We start from the raw sequence: 26,828 nt of genomic DNA on the forward strand, positions 1-26,828 counted from the left end.
TGGTACCCCGAGTTTCGTACAGCTCCCAACTCTAACAATTATGTAAGTGTATTATTGTAAGTATATTTTTGGGGGGTCTGAAATGAACTAAACTAATTTAAATTATTCCTTATGGGAACAAATTCGTTCAGTAACGGCACTCGAACAGCCTTCTGGAACGAAGTACAGTGGAACCTCAAAAATCGAATGTATCACATATCGAACGTTTCGAAAATAGAACCATTTTTTCGGACAAATTATGTCCCTATTATTGAAGGCGTCCCTATTTTCGGACCGCCGGGTATGGGACCTGTCTGCCGCCCGCTCTGTCCGCGTCCCAGCACAGGCGCCGTGAGCAGTCTAGCTTTGTTTATGCTTGAGTGAACACTAACCTGCGCTCTCATTCACGCATTTTACGATTATTTTGTTGTGTTTAGTGCTTGTGGGACTGTGAAATAAGCTGCCATTGGCCCAAGGAAACTTGCTAGTGGTACCCCTGTGGTAAAGAAAGTGAGAAACACCATAGATGTAAAGAAGGAAATAATACAGAAGTATGAGAGTGGTGTGAGACTTGTTGAGCTTGCCAGGATGTATGGGAAAAACAAGTCGACCATCGGTTCTATCCTGTCAAAGAAAGAGCAAATCAAGGAAGCTGATGTTGCAAAAGGTGTTAATATAGGGAGTAGATGAGGTGCCTTCTTCAAAGATTAAGGAGAATTTTGCCAAGTGGAATGATGTCCAAATGTTTGTGCAGAAGTACCACCCTGAGCAAGCTGAAACAAGCCATCTTTGCAACAAGTTCAGTGACAGAACCATGTCCCATTTTAGGGAAATGTTAAAGAGGCGCCAGAAACAGAGGACTGTGGACAGTTATTTTGTGAGACAGGGGTCCAGTGACTCTCAAGCTGGTCCTAGTGGCATTAAAAGACAGAGAAGGGAAGTAACCCCAGAGAGGGCTTTACCTGAAGTCCTCATGGAGGGGGATTCTCCTTCCAAACACTAACCCCCACTCCCTCTCTCCTCCTCCCTATCTTCCAGATGCCATCACCAAACTTCAATAAAGGTAAGTAAAAATGTTATTTTATATGTATTACTATACATAATTAAAAATTATAGTATTTGTTGTATGTAAAACTGTAATTAATCTCTATAAAATGTATTTTTTGTGTGAATATTTTTGGATTTCTGGAACGGATTAATTGTATTTCCATTATTTCTTATGGGAAATATTGCTTCGAATTTCAGACTTTTCGAATTTAGAACTAGCTCCTGGAACGGATTAAGTTCGATTTTTGAGGTTCCACTGTATGGCTGAAACTCGGGGTACCACTGTATATGACACTGTAAATTTAGTGGAAAATATAGCATCCTGCAGGATCTTTCTTCTCTGCTCCTCGACCAGCCTACAAGTATGGCCACTGTCGCTATAGGAAAGACCTAGTCTTGCTTTTAATATAAACATGCTCCTACTCTGTCAGCTTTCTGTGCATATGCATTCCATATGTACTTAATCTTGTACGAGTGAATTTATTTTTTTATCTTTTCATTAGTCCACCTTATTTTTGTTAAGTAAAAGGACACAAGTGCAACTTCTTCTTTCTTCTTTCAGCGTACCAGCCGTATCCCACTGAGGTGGGGTGACCCAAAACTAAAAACAAAAGTTTCTCCTTTTAAATTTAGTAATATATATAGGAGAAGGGGTTACTAGCCCCTTGCTCCCAGCATTTTAGTCGCCTCTTACGACACGCATAGCTTACAGAGGAAGAATTTTGTTCCACTTCCCCATGGAGAACAAGTGCAACTATTGCAACATTTTATTGTGGCAATGTTTCACTCTCCGGGAGCTTTGTCAAGCTGTAATGACTTGATAAAGCTCCTGATGAGCAAAACATTGCCACAATAAAATGTTGTTAGTGGTACTTGTGTCCTTTTACTTAACATATTGTCAGTAATTCTACCAATATTAATACCTTATTTCTGGATAGCAATCAGCATCTCTCAGTGATGCTGAAAGTGCCAGGAAGAAGTATAAGTATGAAACCCTTGATGTTTTGGAAAAAAAAAAAATTAGATAAACTTAAAAATTGGGGTATGTGTGATGGAGATGGCACAAGTATATGGTCTGAATGAAGTATTAATTTGTGCACTTAAAAGGAATGAAACGAAGGTAAGAGGTGCAATGAGTAACTTAGGGCATGACTTAAAAGAATTACAGAAAGGTCACAGAAGCAGCTAAATGACAGAAAAATTACTGGATGAGTGGATTGAGCAGAAATCGAAGTGTACCACTAATTTCCTTATCAAGGAGAATGCCTGTCGTGCTTTAAAACAGTGTGTTATGATGAGGGAAAGCCTTAAACAGGTGTGTGTTTAGTGCTGCTTGGTTCCAGAATTCTAAACTGATAATGCTGCTGCTGGAAATTTTCCCTGCAGGACTCCCCATGTTTTAACAAGTAAAAACAAAAGCACTTTGCCCATTACATATTTGCCATCATGGATGATTGAGGCAAGGCAAAAGTCTTTCTTGCTACTTTTTTCTTTTTTATCGCAGATTGTATAATAGTCACTGATGGTGTGTTAGCCTTCTCAATTTTCTCTACATAAAGTGTCATGCCCATCTTCTCTGGAAGGCTTAGTTTGTATACTGTGTCAAACACTGTCTTTTCCTGACTCTTGTTAAGCAAGTTTATATAACATATATTTCTAGTTTAATCAACATCACCATTTCCAATGCAAAGTGTCACAGACTTGTTTATTTTTTATAAGATAAGAAATTTAAACAGTCTGTTCGGTATTTTGTGGGATATAAGGTGTGTAACCATATTTTTCCTTTCTGTTCTTCAATTTCCATAGCACATTTTTGTGTAAGACACCTTTTTTAAGAATGCAAAAGCTATCTTATATGAGAGCTTGCTGTATCTATTAAGGATTCAAGGAAACCAATTTGCTGAATTTGTGTTCTGGAAGTAGGAACTGCAGTGCCTTCATTCTGGAGGATGGGTAGGGACGTTGTACTTCGAAGGATCATTTGAGTTATGATATTCTTGCATTTTGGAAAGACAACTAGAAGAAGTAAGGTGAATATGTTTTTCTTTGAATCACCATCTCTTGGTAGACAATAGCCAATGTGTAAAAAAAAAATCAAGTTTAGGAACAGACAAGGCCGACAAGAACAGACACTATCAGGAAAGGCTCCAGAACAAGGAAATACAAACAGAAGCTGAATACTCAGCTGAGTAATAGATATATCAGGAAGAAGTTCAGTGTAAGTGCAGTAAGGAAGTAGGAAGTAGAAACAGAAACTTGTGACCATATAGAAATGGATTCTGTGTGGGGCTCTAAAGAATGCAAATGACAGGATTCAGTCTTAGTAGATGTTAAAGAGGTTTTGAAACAAGTGAGAGAATAATTGTTGTATGTGACCTTAATGCTGAAATGGGAGTCTGTTGTAGACATCATAGGTATGTTAAGAATGCCTTGGGAAAAATGACAATGTCAGCTCTAATTTAATTACTGTATGTGAAGAAGAATCCTTCCTCTGTAAGCCATGCGTGTCATAAGAGGCAACTGAAATGCCAGGAGCAAGGGGCTAGTAACCTTTTCTCCTGTATAAATTACTAAATTTAGAAAGAAAAACTATTTTTTTTTAAAGTATGAAAGAAGTGAATGTTTTCAGATATTTGGGAGTTGACTTGTTAGCAGATGGGTTTATGAAGGATGAGACTAACCATTGAATTGATGAAGAAAAAAAGGTGAGCTGAGGTATCTGTGGAGACAAAAAAATGTTATCCATGGAGGCAAAGAAGGTATAGTGGTACCAATACTCTTATATGGGTGTGAAGTTTGGGTTGCTATTGCTGTAGTGAGGCGGTGGCTGGAGGCAGTGGAGATGTCCTGTCTAAGGGCAATGTGTGGTGTAAATATTATGCAGAGAATTCAGAGTGTGGAAATTAGGAGGAGGTGTGGAGTTACTAAAAGTATTAGTCAGAGGACTGAAGAGGGGTTGTTGAGGTGGTTTGGTCATTTAGAGAGAATGGATCAAAGTAGAATGACATGGAGAGCTTATAAATCTGTAGGGGAAGGAAGGCGGGGTAGGGGTTATCCTCAAAAAGGTAGGAGGGAGGGGGTAAAGGAGGTTTTGTGGGCGAGGGGCTTGGACTTCCAGCAAGCATGTGTGAGCGTGTTAGATAGGAGTGAATGAAGACGAATGGTTTTTGGGACCTGATGAGCCGTTGGAATGTGAGGAGGGTAATATTTAGTGAAGGGATTCAGGGAAACCGGTTATTTTTATATAACCGGACTTGAGTACTGAAAATGGGAAGTACAATGCCTGCACTTTAAAGGAGGGGTTTGGGATATTGGCAGCTTGGAGGGGTATGTTATACAGGTCTTTCTAAACATTCGCAAGGGTTAGGGGATCAAGACCCTCACGAATGTTGAAAAATCGCGAATGTTTGGTGCCCCAATATATTGTAGGGAAATATAATACAGTACTGCTTCCTTAACTTATTGAACCATGAATAATCATAAAATACATGAAAACATTATAAAATATTCTACTATATACATACATGTTATGGTTTAATAATATGTATGTTATTAACTACCACTGCCTCCACCACTGCCTCAACCACTGCCTCTACCACTACCTCTACCACTGCCTCTACCACTGCCTCTACCACTGCCTCTACCACTGCCTCTACCACTGCCTCTACCACTGCCTCAACCACTTCGGCGCATTGCCTCGTATTTTTGTACAATTTCTTTCTTCAATTCTGTCATGTTTCTCAATTTCTTTACCAAAGGGTTGGCACTAGCAAGTTTCTTTGTGCCCATGGTTAATTATGTAGCAGTTGCACTCGATCTACAAGCACCAGACACAATGAATTATTGTGAAATGTTTGGAAGAGCGCAGAGGCTAATGCTCACTCCACCATAAACAAAGCCACACTGACTCAGTGCCTCAACCACTGCTTCAACCCTCGTATTTTTGTACAATTTCCTTTTTAATTCCATCGTATTATTATTATTATTATTATTATTATTATTATTATTATTAGCAGTAGCAGAAATGTTTGATTCTTTGCTGTGTTCAAGAGTAAACAAATGATGTCATTGTCCATTATCTGTCTGAATGGCCATTCCAATGTACAGTCATAAATGGGCTGACATTATTTATACTGTAGTTTAATAGCAAATAATGAACAAACAAAACACCACACTGAGTGGTAGGTGGGGTGGCTGCCAGTTGCGGGGATTGGAGGGAGGGTTGTAGGGATGGGCAGGTGGCGAGAAACTTGAATATGATTTGGCGACTGGGAATTCGCGAATGTGTGAAGCCCGCAAAAGTTGAAAACGCAAATGTTGAGGGAGACCTGTATATCTTTATACATATATGCTTCTAAGCTGTTGTATCTGGGCACCTCTGCAAAGACAGTGATTATGTGTGAGTGAGGTGAAAGTGTTGAATGATGATGAAAGTATTTTCGTTTTGGGGATTTTCTTTCTTTTTGGATCACCCTGCCTCGGTGGGAGACAGCCAACTTTTTTTTTTAACAAACTGGCCGTATCCCACCAAGGCAGGGTGGCCAAAAAGAAAAACGAAAGTTTCTCTTTTTAAATTTAGTAATTTATACAGGAAAAGGGGTTACTAACCCCTTGTTCCCAACATTTTAGTCGCCTTTTACAACACGCATGGCTTACGGAGGAAGAATTCTGTTCCACTTCCCCATGGAGATAAGAGGAAATGAACAAGAACTAGAAAGTAAATAGAAGAAAACCCAGAGGGGTGTGTATATATATGCTTGTACATGTATGTATCCTAGGTAGTAGGTTGGTAGACAGCAACCGCCCAGGGAGGTACTACCGTCCTGCCAAGTGAGTGCAAAACTGAAGCCTGTAATTGTTTTACACGATGGTAGGATTGCTGGTGTCTTTTGTTTGTCTCATAAACATGCAAGATTTCAGGTATGTCTTGCTACTTCTACTTGCATTTAGGTCACACTACACATACATGTACAAGCATATATATACACACCCCTTTGGGTTTTCTTCTATTTTCTTTCTAGTTCTTGTTCTTGTTTATTTCCTCTTACCTCCATGGGGAAGTGGAACAGAATTCTTCCTCTGTAAGTCATGCGTGTTGTAAGAGGCGACTAAAATGCCGGGAGCAAGGGGCTAGTAACCCCTTCTCCTGTATATATTACTAAATGTAAAAGGAGAAACTTTCGTTTTTCCTTTTGGGCCACCCTGCCTCGGTGGGATACGGCCGGTGTGTTGAAAGAAAGAAAGAAGACATGTATGTATATTGTGACCTAAATGTATGTAGAAGTAGCAAGATGTACCTGAAACCTTGCATGTTCATAAGACAGAAAAATGGACACCATCAATTCTACCATCATGTAAAACAATTACAGGCTTTTGTTTTTCATTCACTTGGCAGAACGGTAGTACCTCCCTGGGTGGTTGCTGTCTACCAACCTACTACCTACACAGCCAACTTGTTGAAAAAAAAAAAAGTTAGTGAAAGTAAAAGGCAGGTGGAGTATAAGGATAATGGTGTCAGTGGGCAAGAGAGAAATGAAAGTGAATGTATTAAAAAAAGAAGATAGTGGGAGATATAAGTAGAAAGGTGTGGTAGAGAAAAGCCAGGTAATATGGAGGCTGAAGAAGTTTTGGGTAGATTTAGAACTAATTTGAACTGTGACATCTTCATGCTGCTGACAGGGCAGCTATTGAATAAATGATGGGAATGTTTCATTTTTGGTGGAAGATAGTTCTTTCTTTCAGCATACCAGCCATATCCCACTGAGGTGGGGTGGCCCAAAAGGAAAAACAAAAGTTTCTCTTTTTAGATTTAGTAATATATACAGGAGAAAGGGTTACTAGCCCATTGCTCCCAGCATTTTAGTTGCCTCTTATGACACGCATGGCTTACGGAGGAAGAATTCTGTTCCACTTCCCCATGGAGATAAAAGGAAATAAACAAGAACAAGAACTAGAAAGAAAATAGAAGAAAACCCAGAGAAGTAGCAAGATGTACCTGAAATCTTGCATGTTTAAGAGACAGAAAAAAGGACACCAGCAATCTTACCATCATGTAAAACAATTACAGGCTTTCGTTTTGCACTCACTCGGCAGGATGGTAGTACCTCTCTGGGTGGTTGCTGTCTACCAACCTACTACCTATTGGAAGATAGTTGATGTGGAAATATATTTGTATTAGAAACATTTTTTTTTCCCCAACAAACCAGCCGTATCCCACCAAGGTAGGGTGGCCCAAAAAGAAAAACGAAAGTTTCTCTTTCTAAATTTAGTAATTTATACAGGAGAAGGGGTTACTAGCCCCTTGCTCCCGGCATTTTAGTCGCCTCTTACAATACGCATGGAGGAAGAATTCTGTTCCACTTCCCCATGGAGATAAGAGGAAATAAACAAGAACAAGAACTAGAAAGAAAATAGAAGAAAACCCAGAGGGGTGTGTATATATATATGCTTGTATATGTATGTGTAGTGTGACCTAAGTGTAAGTAGAAGTAGTAAGACGTACCTGAAATCTTGCATGTTTATGAGACATAAAGAAAGGACACCAGCAATCCTTCCATCATGTAAAACAATTACAGGCTTTCGTTTTACACTCACTTGGCAGGATGGTAGTACCTCCTTGGGTGGTTACTGTCTACCAACCTACTACCTATTGGAAGATAGTTGATGTGGAAAAATAATATACATATACAGTGGACCCCCGCATAACGATATTAATCCATTCCTGAGAGCTCATTGTTATGCGAAATTATCGTTATGCGAATGAATTTTCCCCATAAGAAATAATGGAAATCAAATTAATCCGTGCAAGACACCCCAAAGTATGAAAAAAAAAATTTTACCACATGAAATATTAATTTTAATACACACAAACTGAAAAAGGCATGCACAGTTACATGACACTTACCTTTATTGAAGCTCTGGTGATGATTGATGGGATGGGAGGAGGAGAGAGTCTTAGTGTTTAGAAGGGGAATCCCCTTCCATTAAGACTTGAGGTGTCAAGTCCTTTTCTGGGGTTACTTCCCTTCTTCTTTTAATGCCACTAGGACCAGCTTCAGAGTCACTGGACTTCTGTCGCACAACATATCTGTCCATAGTGGCCTGTTCCTCTCGTTCCTTTATGACTTTCCTAAAGTGTTTTACAACAGTGTCAGTGTAATAGTCACCAGCACAGCTTGCAATAGCTGTGTTAGGGTGATTGTCATCAAAAAAGGTTTGCACTTTATGTCACATTCCACACATTTCCTTAATCTTTGAAGTAGGCAACTTCTTCAATTTCTCTCTCCCCTCCTCTGAAGCAGTTTCCTCAGGTCTGGCCTCTTGCTGTTGAAGTTGATCTAGCAGCTCATCAGTGGTTAGTTCTTCATTGTTCTCCTCCACCAACTCTTCCACATCATCCCCACTAACCTCCAACCCCAAGGACTTTCCCAATGCCACAATAGATTCCTCAACTGGCATAGGATTCCCAGGGTTAGCCTCAAACCCCTCAAAATCCCTTTGGCCTACACATTCTGGCCACAGTTTCTTCCAAGCAGAGTTCAAGGTCCTCTTAGTCACTCCCTCCCAAGCCTTACCTATAAGGTTTACACAATTGAGGATATTAAAGTGATCTCTCCAAAACTCTCTTAGAGTCAATTGAGTTTCTGAGGTCACTACAAAGCACCTTTCAAACAGAGCTTTTGTGTACAGTTTTTTGAAGTTTGCAATAACCTGCTGGTCCATGGGCTGCAGGAGAGGAGTGGTATTAGGAGGCAAAAACTTCACCTTAATGAAGCTCATGTCCCCATAAAGTCGCTCTGCCACATCTGTAGGATGACCAGGGGCATTGTCTAACACCAGGAGGCACTTAAGGTCTAATTTCTTTTCAGTTAGGTAATCTTTCACATTGGGGGCAAATGCTTGGTATAACCAGTCATAGAAAAAGTCCCTAGTGACCCATGCCTTACTGTTTTCCCTCCACAGCACACACAAATTAGCCTTGAGGATATTCTTTTGCCTGAACACTCTGGGGAGTTTCTGAGTGATACACTAATAAAGGCTTCACTTTGCAATCACCACTAGCATTGGAACACATCAACAGAGTAAGCCTGTCTTTCATAGGCTTATGTCCTGGGAGTACCTTTTCCTCCTGAGTAATGTAGGTCCTGCTTGGCATTTTCTTCCAAAACAGGCCTGTTTCATCACAATTAAACACTTGTTCAGGTTTCAGTCCTTCACTGTCTATGTACTCCTTGAATTCCTGCACATATTTTTCAGCTGCTTTGTGGTCCGAACTGGCAGCCTCACCATGCCTTATCACACTATGTATGCTACTACGCTTCTTAAATCTCTCAAACCAACCTTTGCTGGCCTTAAATTCACTCACATCATCACTAGTTGCAGGCATTTTTTTAATTAAATCCTCATGCAACTTCCTAGCCTTTTCACTTATGATCACTTGAGAGATGCTATCTCCTGCTATCTGTTTTTCATTTATCCATATCAATAAGAGCCTCTCAACATCTTCGATCACTTGCGATCTCTGTTTCGAAAACACAGTTGAACCTTTGGCAAGAACAGCTTCCTTGATTGCCGTTTTGTTTGACACAATAGTAGCGATGGTTGATTGGGGTTTACTATACAACCTGGCCAGCTCGGAGACACGCACTCCACTTTCATACTTAGCAATGATCTCTTTCTTCATCTCTATAGTAATTCTCACCCTTATTCCTGTAGGGTTGGCACTAGAAGCTTTCTTGGGGCCCATGGTCACTTATTTTACAGATAAAATCACCAAAAACACTGTAATAATACAAAAATGTTCCGATTGTATGCTTGGATGTTACCGCGGAGGCTGGCTGGTAAACAATGCCACCGGCGGAACATGTGAGGCTGGCTCAGGCCGCACATTAGACGCGTCTCGGACGAATAGCGTTGAGCGGGTTTTTTAGCAGTATGCAAGGCAAAATCTTAGCGATAAAATGTATCGGTATGCGGATTTAACGTTATGTGATGCCAACGGTATGCGGGGGTCCACTGTATTTGTATTAGAAACATTTGTTCTAATAAATTAGATTTAGTATTAAGATTATATCTAGTAATCCCATTACACTAAACATTAAACAAGAATCTTTTAACTGGCAACCTCCTCACTTGCGAATACCTTCTGCTGGCATTCAAATCCACTGCTAGCAGCACCCTATCCCACATCCCTATACAGTGGAACCTCAAAAATCGAACTTAATCCGTTCCAGGAGCTAGTTCTAATTTCGAAAAGTCTGAAATTCGAATCAATATTTCCCATAAGAAATAATGGAAATACAATTAATCCGTTCAGAAACCCAAAAATATTCACACAAAAAAATACATTTTATTGAGATTAATTACAGTTTTACATACATATAAAATAACATACATATAAAATAATACATACATATAATATAAAATATAAAATAACATTTTTACTTACCTTTATTGAAGATTGGTGATGGCATCTGGAAGATAGGGAGGAGGAGAGAGGGAGTTGGGGTTAGTGTTTGGAAGGAGAATCCCCCTCCATGAGGACTTCAGGTAAAGCCCTCTCTGGGGTTATTTCCCTTCTCTGTCTTTAAATGCCACTAGGACCAGCTTGAGAGTCACTGGACCCCTGTCTCACAAAATAACTGTCCACAGTCCTCTGTTTCTGGCGCCTCTTTAACATTTCCCTAAAATGGGACATGGTTCTGTCACTGAACTTGTTGCAAAGATGGCTTGTTTCAGCTTGCTCAGGGTGGTACTTCTGCACAAACATTTGGACATCATTCCACTTGGCACAAATCTCCTTAATCTTTGAAGAAGGCACCTCATCCACTCCCTCTTCCTCCTCCTCTGAAGCAAGTTCCTCAGCTGTGGTCTGATACTGCTCCAGATGAAGCTCTTGCAGCTCTTCAGTGGTTAGCTCTTCCCTGTGGTCCTTCACCAACTCTTCCACATCCTCACCACTCACCTCCAACCCCAGGGTGTTCCCCAGTGCCACGATAGAGTCCACAACAGGCAGAGGGTGAGCTGGGTCAGGGTCAGGGTCAGGGTCAGCCTCAAACCCTTCAAAATCCCTCTTTTGGACACAATCTGGCCACAATTGTCTCCAAGCAGAGTTCAAAGTCCTGGAAGTCACTCCCTCTCAAGCCTTACCTATAAGGCTTATGGAGTTGTAGATGCTGAAGTGATTCCTCCAGAACTCTCTTAGGGTCAACTTAGTGTCTGTGATCACTTCAAAGCACTTTTCAAACACTGCTTTTGTGTAGAGTTTTTTTCAAGTTAGAAATGACCTGCTGGTCCATGGGCTGGAGGAGAGGAGTGGTGTTAGGAGGCAAGAACTTCACTTTTATAAAACTGAAGTCCTTGATTTGTTCTTTCTTTGCCAGGATAGAACCGATGGTCGACTTGTTTTTCCCATACATCCTGGCAAGCTCAACAAGTCTCACACCACTCTCATACTTCTGTATTATTTCCTTCTTCACATCTATGGCGTTTCTCACTTTCTTTACCACAGGGGTACCACTAGCAAGTTTCTTTGGGCCCATGGCAGCTTATTTCACAGTCCCACAACCACTAAACACAACGAAATAATCGTAAAATGCGTGAATGAGAGCGCAGGTTAGTGTTCACTCAAGCATAAACAAAGCTAGACTGTCCGTGTCCCCTGCGCGGGGACACGGACAGAGCGGGCCAGCGGATAGGTCCCATACCCGGCGGTCTGAAATTTGAAATGCGTTCGATTTTTGGTACACAGTTTGTCCGAAAAAGTGGTCTTATTTTCGAAACGTTCGATATTTGGTACGTTTGATTTTCAAGGTTCCACTGTACTTACACTTCTTGGAATTACTGGAAATGGCACATGTGATTAGACAATCACACCATACAAATTTCGGTGAATAAATCTATTTTATTGTACATGTAGCACAAGTATTATGCTCTGCTGAAATTAAGATAACCAATTCATCCTAAAATATTGTGAAAATATGATTTCAGAGTCATTACAGACCATTCTTGAAGTTCACTTGTAAAGCAAAAACTTCTAATTTTTGCTTATGCAAAAACTACCTGTAGATAATTCCAGTGATCATCACCCCCTTGGACCAGTCTCAGACAAAATCCTGTGATATATAGTGTTATCTTTCAACCACTAGTGATTATATAAGAAGACCCTTTTGTGTGTGTAGTGTCTTTAATGTAGATTTTTTTCCAGAGGGTGGATGGTCTGGTGGAACTTCTGAAGACTCCCAGTCTAGTCGCTCGTCATCCCGACGAACCAGTGATGCAGCTACCCCTCCTGTAGGCACACCCCATACTTCAACAAAATTTTCAGTTACCCCAAGTACAGTCACTAAAACTATGGCAACAGGAACAGTGTCATTGACGAGCCCTTCTGCCCCCAGCAACACAACTAGTGGCTTTTCCAATCCTGGCGCATCTACCATGTTTCCCTCTAGTACTGTTGGTGGGGGATTTTCTAGTACAGGTCATGGGGGCTCTAACATATTCACATCTAACACAGGAATGAAGTCCAACTCAAATACCGCAGCTAACACCATTACTACCACTACCTACAGATCATTTCCTAGCATAAGCACAAGTAGTATCACTAACCCCACAGCAAACACAAATACTTTCATTAGCAGCAACATAACTCAAGCTACTACCAATGCCATCAAAACTTCCATGACAACTCCATCCTCAGTATCAACTCCAGCCAAAACAACCTTTACCACTGGTAGTGGAGGCAGCAGTACTGGTGGAGGACTTAAGCAAATGAATAAAGACTCTAAAGGTAAGAGGTTTTTCCATAAATGATATTAAGAGTATTTTATGCAGCATTTAACACATTTTGAGAATTTTGTATTTTTTTTTTTCAACAAATCAGCTGTATCCCACCAAGGCAGGGTGGCCCAAAAAGAAAAATGGAAGCCAAAAAGGAAAACGAAAGAATTTTGTATATATTTTCATTATTTTACATTTGAGTTAAAAGTTTTTGTATCTATTACTGATTTCATAGATAAAGTATGGAAAATAGGTTGTTAAAAAAGTATAGTTCTTGGGTGAATGGAAGTTGGTTTAAGGAAAATTCAAGGAAAGTTTGTAAGGATGATGTGAAAGATGTATTTAAGAGTACAGGTCGGCCATCACTAATCCGGCAATCAGTTATCCTATTCCATCAGTAATCTGGCCCTAATTTTGGCTAGCATAATTTCAAATATTGTCATTATACTGACTCAAATTTCATTATTATACCGACTCAGAAACTGTGCAGATAGTTGTAAATCCACAGCAGCAAACCAGTGGAGTAGAAAGCAATGATGAAAATGAGGAAGATGTAACAGAAAGAATCTCTATTGATAGGATAATTAAGTGTATTCTAACCTAACCACTTTGTAATCCAGCAAACTCACTAATCCGGCACACTACAGGCTTCAGTGATGCCGGATTAGTGATGGCCGACCTGTAATGATCTGAACATCCAGTAGGCATGTGTGAACATCTTGGATGATGATAAGTGGAAATATAAGGTCCTTGGAATTTAATGTGCTGTTGGAGTGTGAGCAATGGAATATCTATGAAGATATCTGGAGAAATTGACAAGTTGTACATGAGTTTGGAAGCTTGAGAAGTACAATATTATCACTCTCCCACACTTGGGCATTAAGATGCTTGGGTGCCTGGGTGGCTAGCATATTCCATTTACAGTATAGTGCGTGGAAAAAAGACCAACATTTTCTTTGGTTACAATTTAAGCATGAACTAATCCAAACAGATTTAGTCTTTTGGGAATAAATAATTAAGGTGCTGAAGAGCACATTTTTCTTTAGTATTATTATTATTATAATATAAAAATAAATTGCCAGGAAACTACAACATTAAAGTGAGCAGCAGTAACAGCGGTGGTGCAGAAGGAGGGAGCAGCGGTGGAAAATCTCGGTACTTCATCATCAAGGCTTCTATGTACAAACAGCTGGAAGCATCTCATCATACATCTTTTTGGGCCTTCACTCACAACACGGAAAAGAAAATTATGCAAGCTTTTCAGGTTCGATTTGTAAAATTTTCTCAGTTTTTCCTTCATTTTGACAGAAAACAAGTCAGTGAGCAGTAAGTGCAAAAATGTTGATTAGATTGTAGAAAAGGATGACGAAAGGAAATGTGTAATGTAACCATGGATACTTTTATTCATAAGGTTGAATTCACAGGCTAAGAGCTGCTGTCTTACCTCAGCTCATTTTAGCGCCTGGCTTTATTGGAGATATTCTAACATCCTATCTGGGATAAGACCCACAGCAGTCAGCTAACACCCAGGTACTGTACCTACTTACTGCTAGGTGAGCAGGATGTTATTTGACACTGTTTAGTATCCTCGGAAAAGTTAATAACTTATTATGTTCACAAATTGTTATATTTTTTTTCCTACTGCACAGGTTTCATTGTGCTAGCTTGAGCATATACTAAACATTATCTAGTAGCCAAATGAATAGAATGCCTGGTTTTATACAAGGGCATGTCCAGGAGGAAAGGGAGGGTCATCCTTGTCTGTACCATGGGAGGGGTTAGAGCTGACCATGTGCACTGCACACGAAGTGGGGCACTGTATATGCAACGATGCAATGCAAATATTCCAAATATTGTTAAATATCATATTGTTAAATGTAACATTAGATATTAGTAATGTTATATGTGTAGTTAAATCATTAACTAAATTATTGCCAAATTGAGATCATTGCTTCACAATGACATCATTGTTGCCTGGGTTTGGATACCTATCTTTATGGCCAAAAATAAGCAAGTGCCTAAGTTCAGCCAAGTATGCTGTGTTAGAAGACTGGGAATGTAATACTTTTTTTCCCTTTCACTCTAAAACCATCAGTTATGTACTATGTATATAAAGATTGACTAAAAAAAGTAGTGAATTTTTTTGTTTTTTAATTTTTCAGACTGGCCCTGTCATTTTAGTTTTTACTTTGCATAGAGGAGGACAGTTTAATGGCTATGCTCGCTTTACAGGCGAGAAAACAGATGATAAATGCCCAGATATTACTAATGTTGGTCCCACACTTGGACCACTTTACAAGGTAAGCAGTTTTGGTCTCTTATTCTGTACTGACTTATTTAATACCTTCATTATTTCTATCTTAATAGATCTACCGGGTGGGGTTTTCTAGTTGCTGCATTAAACATCTTCAACACACCCAGAGAAGACACTGCCGAGAAGAGATACATAGTCCTCCCCAACAACTCCATTGCCAAACATGTTTCCAACATCTTTGCCAAAACATCATTCCAAGTATCTACCTCCACAACCACGACCATCAAGGACATCACCAGTAGTAGACAGGACAAGCCTCCATCCTCTGCAGGGGTATACATAATCCCTTGTAATGACTGCAACAAATTATATGTGGGCGAAACATCAAGAGACCTCCAAACACGCATTTCAGAACACCAATATGCAAGCAGGACTGACGATACAAGGAATGCCTGTGTACAACATTGCAATTCACACAACCATTTAATTAACTACAGAAACTCAAGACTTACAGCCAACGAAGACAACACCCAATACAGAAAAATCCTGGAATCATCACTTATCTCTATAACCAACAATTTCAACCAGAACAATGGCTTCTATAACATAGCTGAACCACTCGCCAGGAAACTTCTTCATCGCTATCCCACATAAGAACATAGAACACTGCAGAAGGTCTACAACTTGTCCAATACCCCTGCCAAGCTACCCAAGACTCTATAACCCCACCCGGTAGATCATCAGATGCAGCATTCTCCACCTGACCTCAACATTCTGAACATGACTATAAATACTCTCGTACCTTCCAACCCCAGGTAGATCCGTGTGTGACTTGAAAAAGCCCACTGTGTGGGTGAAACGTTGTCAATAAAGGATCACATTATACTGCATTTGTGTTTATATTTCCACTTTCAGGGTCCAAACCGTAGATCTAGGCCATGAGCTCAGCTCACTCTGATAAGCTGTGAGTGGTAAATTGCGGCCTAGATATGAGAGAATACATCCATGTGGTATGTGTGCACTACATAAAACAAGTCCTGCAGCACACAGTGTATAATGAGAGAAAAAAAAACAGAATGTGATTTTCGATTAAAACAGCAATTTTGCAGTGTTTTTTTTTTTTTTTTGTATGTTTTTTATAGTTGTATTTGCGATTTCTTAGTCTCATTTGATAGAATGGAAGACATATTACAGAAATAAAGATGATTTTGGTTGGTTTTAGCACTGGAAATGGCTTGAAACTGAGCTCAAAGTAGCAGAAATGTTAAATTTTTACCGATGTTCAAGAGTAAACAAACGACCTCACACGTCTAATACACACCAGCTGGTGGGTCTGATATACATTCACAAATGTGGTGATGATATTTATACAATTCTTACAATATTGCATAACAGTAAATCTTCTATTTTTTGGTTTGAATAAAAATTCATTATGTGAATAAAAAATCAAAATGGAATTCATTTGTAAAGCCTCAAAACATAACTAATGAACAGAGGAAATGTTAGTTTAGTTCCAGGAATACCTACATTGTTTATTCTGGACCCTATTTTGAAATTGGAATATTTTGAACTTTGTGTTAAATTGGCCAAATTACCAAATTCTGATCACTTTATTTTGTAGTTGAAACAGTTGACTTGGCGATTTCTTGTGCTCAATCGATAGAATAGAAGTAATACTAGTGAAATAGCTAAGAATTTGGTCAACTAGAATAATGTAATTGGCCTAAAATGGGAGTCAGAGTCGGCAAAATCGCCGATTTGTAAATATCGCTGACACATCAAAATTCGCAAGAGCATAATTTTGTCAATTTTCCATCAAATTTCGTACTTTTTGTTTTATTACCTTCAGAAAAAGATTCTCTACCATTTCATAAAAAAATAACAAAATTTTTTTTTTAAATTCTTGGACCCTGGTGCACACTTTGAAATTTGGCCTATGGACCCTGAAAGGGTTAAGAATTATGTTTCTGGGCCACTTTTTTTTTTTATATATATTTATTTATTTATTTATTTATACTGTCACCTTTCTATTCAAGTATGCATTTGTTCCCAAGAAAACACCTCAGAGTTGCTATTTTAAGCCAAATACAAGGTCAGAATTTAGTTTTTTCCCATCATGCACTGTGTAGAGCAGAATTATTTTTTATATAGTGCACATTAACTGCTCAGATGTATTCTCTCATGTCTGAGTCAAAATTTACTGCTCATAGCTCATCCGAGGAAGCTGAGCTCAAAATGTAGAGTTACCTAAGCAATCCTGGTATCAGTAACATAGATATATGGGCAAAACAGTGAAAGTGTTTAGTGTAATTACACATGAAAAGTGATGTGGAAACTTGTTGCAGTAATGTTTGCTGACTCAAACTTTGGTGTACCAGGCTTTTGGTGTAAAAACAATGCAGATGCCATCAGCTACTTTAAAAGTGCATGGAACAAAGTGCCTTAGTCAACACTAAATTGCAGGTTGGGAAAATTATGGCCTAGATTGGTGAATAATTTCACAGATTTCCCTTCAGTTGAGAGCCAGGTGCTAGAAATTGCTTACCTGGCAAGGTGATTGTGAGGTGAGGGTTTTGAAGATATGCAGAAAGATGTGAATGAGCTCTTAGAAGACGAAGAAAAAGGTCCTGAGGAAATATCTCAGAGCTTAATTCCCAGATGCAAAGGAGAAGGATAAAGGAAGAACATTAAGAAAAACAGTGAGCATTGCAACAGTTACATGAGCATTTCCATATTCTTGGTAAAGTTACAGTGCTTTTTTTTTTCACCAAAGATTACCCTGACAAAGCTAGAAGCACTGCTCTGAAATGGGGTCTGGAGCAGCTGATGATGCCTTACCATCAGCTGCATAAGGCAGAGCAAGGTAAATCAGATCAAAGTTGCATTGGGGAATTCCTCGGTACTACAGTACAACCATTAACATTAGCGCAAGAGCCATCCACCTTAACCAACGATCCACAACCTCCGCCTCAGCCCAGTAGGGCCACACCATATTTCTTCACTCCTTTCAAAATCATCAATATACACCAGCAACCAGAATTTAAGATAAGAAATATTGTTTATGTAGTCTTTGTAGCCATTACTATTGTATTAAACTTAACACATCACTATATCCAGCTACAATTACACTTTTATCATTTTATAAAATATATTATAGACCTACCCCAAAAATAATTTGCTTGCCATTTTTTCCAATATGTATTTCATTCTGTTTTACACAATTTTTTGATTAGACACCATTTTCAAAAACATAACTATCATCTTTATCAACAGTCAGCTGTACTCTCAAGATATTCATTAAGTTAGATACTTAATATATTTAGAATTTAAAGCATTACTGAATTGCAATTATACATTTTTTTTTTTTTCTTGTACCATTACAGATCGAGTGGGTGAAAAAGTGGAACATAGGTTTTCACCAGACTCGAAGACTGTACAACCCCTACAATGACAACATGCAAGTTCACATGAGCAGGGATGGGCAGGTAGGTATTCTGAGTCTAGTCAGTATAACATGCATAAAATAAGTGAGTTCTGGCCATGATAATCATGAACAGTTAAAATAAAAAAAAGGTCTCATTCAAGAATTGCTCCCCATGGGAAAGTGGGACTGAATTCTTCCTCCGTAAGTCATGCGTGTCATGAGAGGCGACTACAATGCTGGGAGCAAGGGGCTAGTAACCCCTTCTCCTGTATAAATTACTAAATGTAAAAAAAGAAAGACTTTCATTTTTCTTTTTGGGGTCACCTTGCTTTGGTGGGATACGGCTGGTTAGTTAAAAAAAAAATCAATAATTGTGCAGTTTGGAATACAGTGGACCCCCAGTATTCGATGGCATCGGTATTCGATAAATCCGGTATTCGATGCATTTTAACGCAAAAATTTTGCCTCCGTATCCAATTGAAAACCCGGTATTCGATACGATTCGTACAAGACGTGTCCATGTGTGGCCTGAACTGCCCCTTGTGTGCCAGCGTTTACAAGCCAGCCAGTGTGCGCACATCTAAGGATACATTCGGTACATTCCATATCCATATTATCACTGTTTTTGGTGCTTGTTTCTGCAAAATAAGTCACCATGGGCCCCAAGAAAGCTTCTAGTGCCAACCCTGTGATAAAAAGGGTGAGAATTAGTATGGAAATTAAGAAAGATTTTGAAGGGTTTGGGGCTAACCCTGAGAAGCCTATGCCAGTTGTGGAATCCATTGTGCCTACTTCAAAAATTAAGGAAATGTGTGCACAGTGGGTTGAAGTGCAAACCTTTATGGATGAAAATCACCCTAACACAGCTATTGCAAGCCGTGCTGGTGACTATTACAATGACAATGTTGTGGCCCATTTTAGACAAATTGTAAAGGAACGGGAGGTACAGAGCTCTATGGACAGATTTGTTGTGCGACAGAGGTCCAGTGACTCTCAAGCTGGTCCTAGTGGCATTAAAAAAAGAAGGGAAGTAACCCCGGAAAAGGACTTGCTACCTCAAGTCCTAATGGAAGGGGATTCCCCTTCTAAACACCAACACCATCCACACTCTCCCCTCCTCCCATCCCATCAGTCATCACCAGATCTTCAATAAAGGTAAGTGTCATGTAACTGTGCATGTCTTCTTCAGTTTGTGTGTATTAAAATTAATATTTCATGTGGTAAAAAATTTTTTTTTCATACTTTTGGGTGTCTTGCACGGATTAATTTGATTTCCATTATTTCTTATGGGGAAAATTGATTCACTTTTCGATATTTTCGGTATTCGATGAGCTCTCAGGAACGGATTAATATCGAATACCGGGGGTCCACTGTATTAGAAAATAGTCATAATAAATGTTACGTACCTGACAGTGAGAGAAGTGTAGAGGAGAGAGATTCTGTGAGGTGCTAAGTGAATGTTTTAAGGAATTTGCAAACAAGTGAGTCAAAATAATTCTGGGATACCTTGATACTAAAGTAGGAAATGCTGTTGTAGAAAATTATTAACTAGAATGAATACAGCTTTCAGACCCATTCAGTGAGCCATATCACAGTACTCATGGGTACTGAAGATAAGGAATTGTATGTGTAACATTTGAATGTCTTTATTTGTCTTCAAACAAAGATATCTGGATGTTGAACATATGTCTAATTCCTCAGCTTGTCAGTCTTCTATACCTTTGTTGTAATGATGCTAAAGATACAGCTGTAAGTTATTTAAATAATAGCGAAATTTAATAGTATTTTTTTTTTTCAACAAGTCAGCTCTCTGCCACCAAAGCAGGGTGACCCAAAAAGAAAGAAAATCCCCAAAAAGAAAATACTTTCATCATCATTCAACACTTTCACCTCACTCATACATAATAACTGTCTTTGCAGAGGTGCTCAGATACAACTGTTTAGAAGCATATATAAAGATATATAACATATCCCTCCAAACTGCCAATATCCCAAACCCCTCCTTTAAAGTGCAGGCATTGTACTTCCCATTTCCAGTACTCAAGTCTGGCTGTATAAAAATAAACGGTTTCCCTGAATCCCTTCACTAAATATTACCCTGCTCACACTCCAGTAGCTCGTCGGGTCCCAACAACCATTCGTCTCCATTCAAAATGTATAGTATAGGATATGTTGTGTATCTTTATATATAGTACAGTGGACCCCCACTTAATGATCACCTCCCAATGCAACCAATTATGTAAGTGTATTTATGTAAGTGCATTTGTACATGTATGTTTGGGGGTCTGAAATGAACTAATCTACTTCACAGTATTCCTTATGGGAACAAATTCGGTCAGTACTGGCACCTGAACATACTTCTGGAATGAAAAAATATTGTTAACCGGGGGTCCACTGTACTTCTAAACTGTTGTATTCTGAGCACCTCTGCAAAAACAGTGATTATGTGTGAGTGAGGTGAAAGTGTTGAATGATGATGAAAGTATTTTCTTTTTGGGGATTTTCTTTCTTTTTGGGTCACCCTGCCTCGGTGGGAGATAGCCGACTTGTTTAAAAAAAAAAAAAGTATATATACAGTGGACCCCCGCTTAACGATCACCTCCAAATGCGACCAATTATGTAAGTGTATTTATGTAAGTGCTTTTGTACGTGTATGTTTGGGGGTCTGAAATGGACTAATCTATTTCACAATATTCCTTATGGGAAAAAATTCGGTCAGTACTGGCACCTGAACATACTACTGGAATGAAAAAAGTTCGTTAACCGGGGGTCCACTGTATATATATATATATATACATGTATATGTTTTTCTTTTTCAACAAGTTGGCTATCTCCCACCGAGGCAGGGTAACCCAAAAAGAAAGAAAATCCCCAAAAAGAAAATACTTTTATCATCATTGAACACTTTCACCTCACTCATACATAATCACTGTCTTTGCAGAGGTGCCCAGATACAACAGTTTAGAAGCATATATAAAGATATACAAATATATTCCTTGTGAGGGAAAAGTTCCACAGATAGGAGTAGCGAGCGAGTATATGGTAACGATAGTTTGATTGCTGACTGCTTCTTAAGGTAGGGTCAGTCTCGCTCCCGCTATCCCCTCCCCCCCCTTTTTCCCCACCCCGAAAGGTGACGTGTGGGGCTCCAGCCAAACAGTAATCACTCGACTCACAGCTCCCAGCACAACTGTAAGTAAAAGCCTCTGCTCCTATTCTAGTGGATATTGTTGAAAGCTTCACTTTTGACCAATAATAAACTTAGTCCTTTCAGTTTTAAACTCCACATAAGACTTTTCGATAATCACCACCTTTTTTAAGTATCTTGCACTTATCATGGAGAGTGATTTCTTAAGCAGTGGGTAACCTGTCTCTCTGTCCAGCTTGGAATGACAGATCGGGTCACCTGCTAACCAACGAGAAGTGTTGAAGGAGACGGACTGAAAACGGTCTTGGGACGTCACTTCATGATCTACCTACCTGATTAATTGTACAGGACACTACCCCTCATCTTTGCAGTGGTAAAGAACCTGCGTTCCTGTCATCTGGACTGATTATTTAAGGCTATAGACTCTGTGAAGAACTAGTCGTTGGGTTGTCACTCAACACCTGTGACCCCCCCCCCCTCATCAGCAACGGCTACAATTTCTACAAGACGGTGTCAACCTCAGCCAGACACCCCAGTATAACTGTACATATTAGCGTTGAATTCAAATGTCATTTTTCCATTTCATTTTTCATTTTTCTTTCAAGTAGGATACACCTTCATATTTCAATGTTTTATCTTTGCATTAATAAATAATAAAGTGTTTACCTTTGTGAATTATTATTTCTTTTTCTATTCATTAATTTTCCTAAGGAGGAGCCAGCCTTGGTAATACTGTCTGAAGTTGTTACAGGGCTGAGTAAGCCTTCACATTCCTCCAAACTGCCAATATCCCAAACCCCTCCTTTAAAGTGCAGGCATTGTACTTCCCATTTCCAGTACTCAAGTCCGGCTATATAAAAATAATTGGTTTCCCTGAATCCCTTCACTAAATATTACCCAGCTCACACTCCAACAGCTCATCAGGTTCCAAAAACCATTCATCTCCATTCACTCCTATCTAACATGCTCACGCATGCTTGCTGGAAGTCCAAGCCCCTCGCCCACAAAACCTCCTTTACCCCCTCTCTCCAATCTTTTCGAGGACGACCCCTACCTCGCCTTCCTTCCTCTACGGATTTATACGCTCTCCACGTCATTCTACTTTGATCCACTCTCTCTAAATGACCAAACCACCTCAACAACCCCTCTTCAGCCCTCTGACTAATACTTTTATTAACTCCACACCTTCTCTTAATTTCCACACTCCAGATTTTCTGCATAATACTTACACTACACATTATACTTAGACAGGACATCTCAACTTCCTCCTTGCTGCAGTATTTACAACCCAAGCTTCATACCCATATAAGAGAATTGGTGTATGTATACAGTAGGGCCCCACTTATACGGCAGGTTAGGTTCCAGGCTACCGCCGTAAAGTGGAACACCCTTTTTTTCCACTTATAAATGCATACAAACACTAGATAACAAGTTTACACTAACATATATTAAGTTAGCAATAAAACCAGGCATCAAAAAACAATAAAAAAGTACAATACACACATAGTGCACTCATTACTTACCTTAAAATATTTATAGTCTTAATCTAGGGTGAGACAAGTAGTATTTATTGTAAGAAATCAAGTGTGGTATGTATGGTAGTCAGCCAGGCTACCTTACCTGGCCACCCTACCCACACATACTATTCTATGATATTTAGGCATCCCAGAGCGATAAAATGTATATACAGTTCACTCATTACTTACCTTAAAATATAGGGTGAGATGAGTAGTATTGTAAAAAATCAAGTGCGGTATGTATGGTAGTCAGCCGGGCTACCATACCAGGCCAACCCACCCACACATATATTCTATGATATTTAAGCATCCCAGAGCGATAAAATGTATATACAGTTCACTCATTACTTACCTTAAAATATTTGTAGTCTTAATGTTGGGTCAGGAGTAAGTAAATGAGATAAAACGAATAAATGAGAGAGAGAAAGAATGAGTGCATGAGAGAGGACAGGCGCAGAGTTATGTAAACAAACCAGGCGAAGGTAAGTTTTGTAAACAAACAAAGTGTACACGTCTGGTTTGTGTACAAGTTGTCTCTACATTGATACTGTAGAATAAATAAAGAAGAACACTCCCTTCTCATGTAACATCATTTTGAGAAGAAATGATGCTCTGAGTGAAGGCAATGGAAGTAAGTCACTCTGACTTTTTTGGGTTATCCTAGGTTCTCTACACATATGTTATGTATGATACTCTATGTATCACACGGAGGGCCCGGGTTCGATTCCCGGCGGGTGGAAACATTTCGACACGTTTCCTTACACCTATTGTCCTGTTCACCTAGCAGCAAATAGGTACCTGGGTGTTAGTCGACTGGTGTGGGTCGCATCCTGGGGGACAAGATTAAGGACCCCAATGGAAATAAGTTAGACAGTCCTCGATGACGCACTGACTTTCTTGGGTTATCCTGGGTGGCTAACCCTCCGGGGTTAAAAATCCGAACGAAATCTTATCTTATCTTAACTGTATTTGTGTATACCTGAATAAACTTACGTACATACGAAAGGAATAATTTTCTACAGTTACCCCAGTAACACATTTTCTCTTATGTTAGATTAGAGAAAATGTTATTCTTGCCGTCACTTGTACAAGTTATCTGGCTACCACATCTCATATTTATGTTTATTTATTCTATTGTGGGGTGTATTTATCATCTTTTTTATGTTATGTATCGTGTTTATTATATAATTTTGAAAAAAATATCATGGATGGATTAATGAAAATGTGTATATTACCGTAATATACGACATTTAATGAGACTCGGTGATTATTATTATTATTATTATTTCTAATATGGCGTCATTTGTGCAAGTCGTCTGCTACCAAATCTCACATTTATGTTTATTTATTCTACTGTGGGGTGTATTTATCTTATTTATTGTGTTATGCATCGTGTTTATTATATAATTTTGAAAAAATATCAGATGGATTAATGAAAATGTGTATATTAACGTAATATACGACATTTAAATGAGACTCCATGATTATTATTATCATTACTAATATGACGTCTGGAGATATAAGACACTCTTACTGATTTTAATTTGTACCTGCATGCCAGCACAGTATGTAAGCTTATTTAGGTACAGGTATACATAAGTATAATTATCAGAGTATATATAAAATATGAAATGACTTTTAACCCTTTCAGGGTCCGTCCCGTAGATCTACGGCTGGTCGGTGAGTGTCCAAACCATAGATCTACGCCAAAATTCTAGCGCCGTCAAATTTAGCGCGAAAGCACTCACAGGCCTACATATGAGAGAATGGGTCTGCGCCGTGGGTGTGCGCCATAAACAAAAAATCTAGGCGCCTGCATAGCATTGTGGGAACGCCGGCTCAGTCACCCTTGTTCACCATGCCTCGTCGCAAGTCAGCTCTCACTCCCCGGAAAATTGGGACTCTCCTCTTCCTGTCTGATAGTTCTGACACTGATGGAAGTGGAAATGAAGATGAATTCTACGGCTTTGATAAGTTAGTGACCGAAAATAATGACCAGGATATCGATAATAGTGCAGAAAACCCCGACGATCCTCGACCTTCTACCTCTGGTGTGGGCACTCGTGACTCACCGTCGGGTGTTCCTAAACGTAAGAGAAAACTAATATTTTCCCGTGGCCTGGCCTCTGACTTCAGTAATGACGATGATTCTGACGTGGATTGTGATTTTATTGCGCTCGACGATCATTCGAGTAGTGATAGTGAGGAAACATATTCACCAGTGAAGCGTCGGTATATCCGCCGCCTCATGCGCTCGGGTAGTGTACCCTATGCTGTGCCCAGGGGACGGAGTACATCCCGGAGTACATCCCGGAGTACATCCCGTGGCCCTACACCCGTTTTAGGTAGTGATAGTGAGGATGATGTGGCTACACTTGGCATGGATGGGCCACAGACATCAGTGGATGGTGTTAGTGGGGCTGGTGGTGGTAGTGGCACCGCCATGCGTGACTCGCTGTGCCACGCGGGAACCCACGCTGCTGACTCGTCAGTTCAAGGACAAAGCGGAGCGTCACCCACCAGCCCGCCACAACCACCCGTACAACCAGCCTATGATGTCCAGTATCCACCAGCAAACCGTATCTGGGATTGGCAGCAAAATCCCAATTTTGTTCCCAGCCCTCACCACTTTGATGACTCGCAAAGTGGAATTCTACCTACCTGTCCCCTTGGAACCACGGCCAATGAACTGGAATTCTTTGAATTATTCTTTGACCAGCCATTGATGGAAATTATTGTCAGGGAAAGTAATAAGTATTTTCAGTACACCATGGCAAATACGATCTTATCACCACAGTCAAGACTACACAGGTGGAAAGAGACGACTGTTGCAGAAATGTATTTGCTTTTTGCAACAATAATGCTTATGCCTCACGTCTATAAGCATAATATAAAAGCATACTGGTCCACAGATCGGCTAATTTGTACCCCATCCTTCAGTGAAATAATACCAGTGAACAGGTTTATCTTACTGTTACGTATGTTGCACTTCTCTGACAAAACCAGGCCTGACAGAAGTGACAGGTTATACAAGATTAGAAATGTTTTCATGTATCTCAAACAAAAGTTCAGGATATACTTTTATCCATTCAAGAATCTTGTAATTGACGAGTCTTTGATTTTGTTCAAAGGTAGACTGTCATTCAAGCAGTATATACCGAGCAAGAGGAACCGCTTTGGTATAAAATTGTTTGTACTCTGTGATTGTGACAGTGGCCTGGTGTTGGATATTGTTGTATACACGGGTAGTAAAACATTGAAAGATACCAAGATGTTATTGGGTATATCAGGTGACGTAGTGAGAAACATGATGGCACCTTATCTTGGTAAGGGCCATACATTATATACCGATAACTGGTACACAAGCCCATTACTCAGTGATTTCATGCGAGTGAACAAGACAGATGTGTGTGGCACAGTGCGTTCTAATCGTAAACATATGCCCAGGCTCAACGCAGGTGTTCGTGGTGATGACGTGCAGGTGTTTACTGCCAATGACATCATGGCATTACGGTGGCATGACAAACGAGATGTCACATTGTTGACAACCATTCACCGTAATGAAATGCAAGACAGTGGCAAAGTTGATCGAGTGACCAATGAACGTATTCGAAAACCAGTGACAGTGATTGATTATACACAAAACATGCGCTTGGTTGACAAGTGTGACATGCAGATTGG

General features: G+C 39.6%; 1 protein-coding gene across 2 annotated transcripts in view; it reads left to right on the top strand.

Annotated features, from left to right (window-relative positions):
* The window catches only part of LOC128685801 (3'-5' RNA helicase YTHDC2), a 111,892-nt gene that overhangs the window by 68,009 nt on the left and 17,055 nt on the right, over window positions 1-26,828 (top strand). For both annotated transcript variants that reach the window (XM_070085300.1, XM_070085309.1), the window contains exons 25-28: window positions 12,233-12,814; window positions 13,887-14,068; window positions 14,967-15,104; window positions 18,442-18,543. In XM_070085300.1, coding sequence (XP_069941401.1) covers window positions 12,233-12,814; window positions 13,887-14,068; window positions 14,967-15,104; window positions 18,442-18,543 — 1,004 coding nt within the window. The remainder of the gene's footprint in view (window positions 1-12,232; window positions 12,815-13,886; window positions 14,069-14,966; window positions 15,105-18,441; window positions 18,544-26,828) is intronic.

This window comes from Cherax quadricarinatus, chromosome 1, assembly GCF_038502225.1.
Source record: "Cherax quadricarinatus isolate ZL_2023a chromosome 1, ASM3850222v1, whole genome shotgun sequence".
NCBI lineage: Eukaryota > Metazoa > Arthropoda > Malacostraca > Decapoda > Parastacidae > Cherax > Cherax quadricarinatus.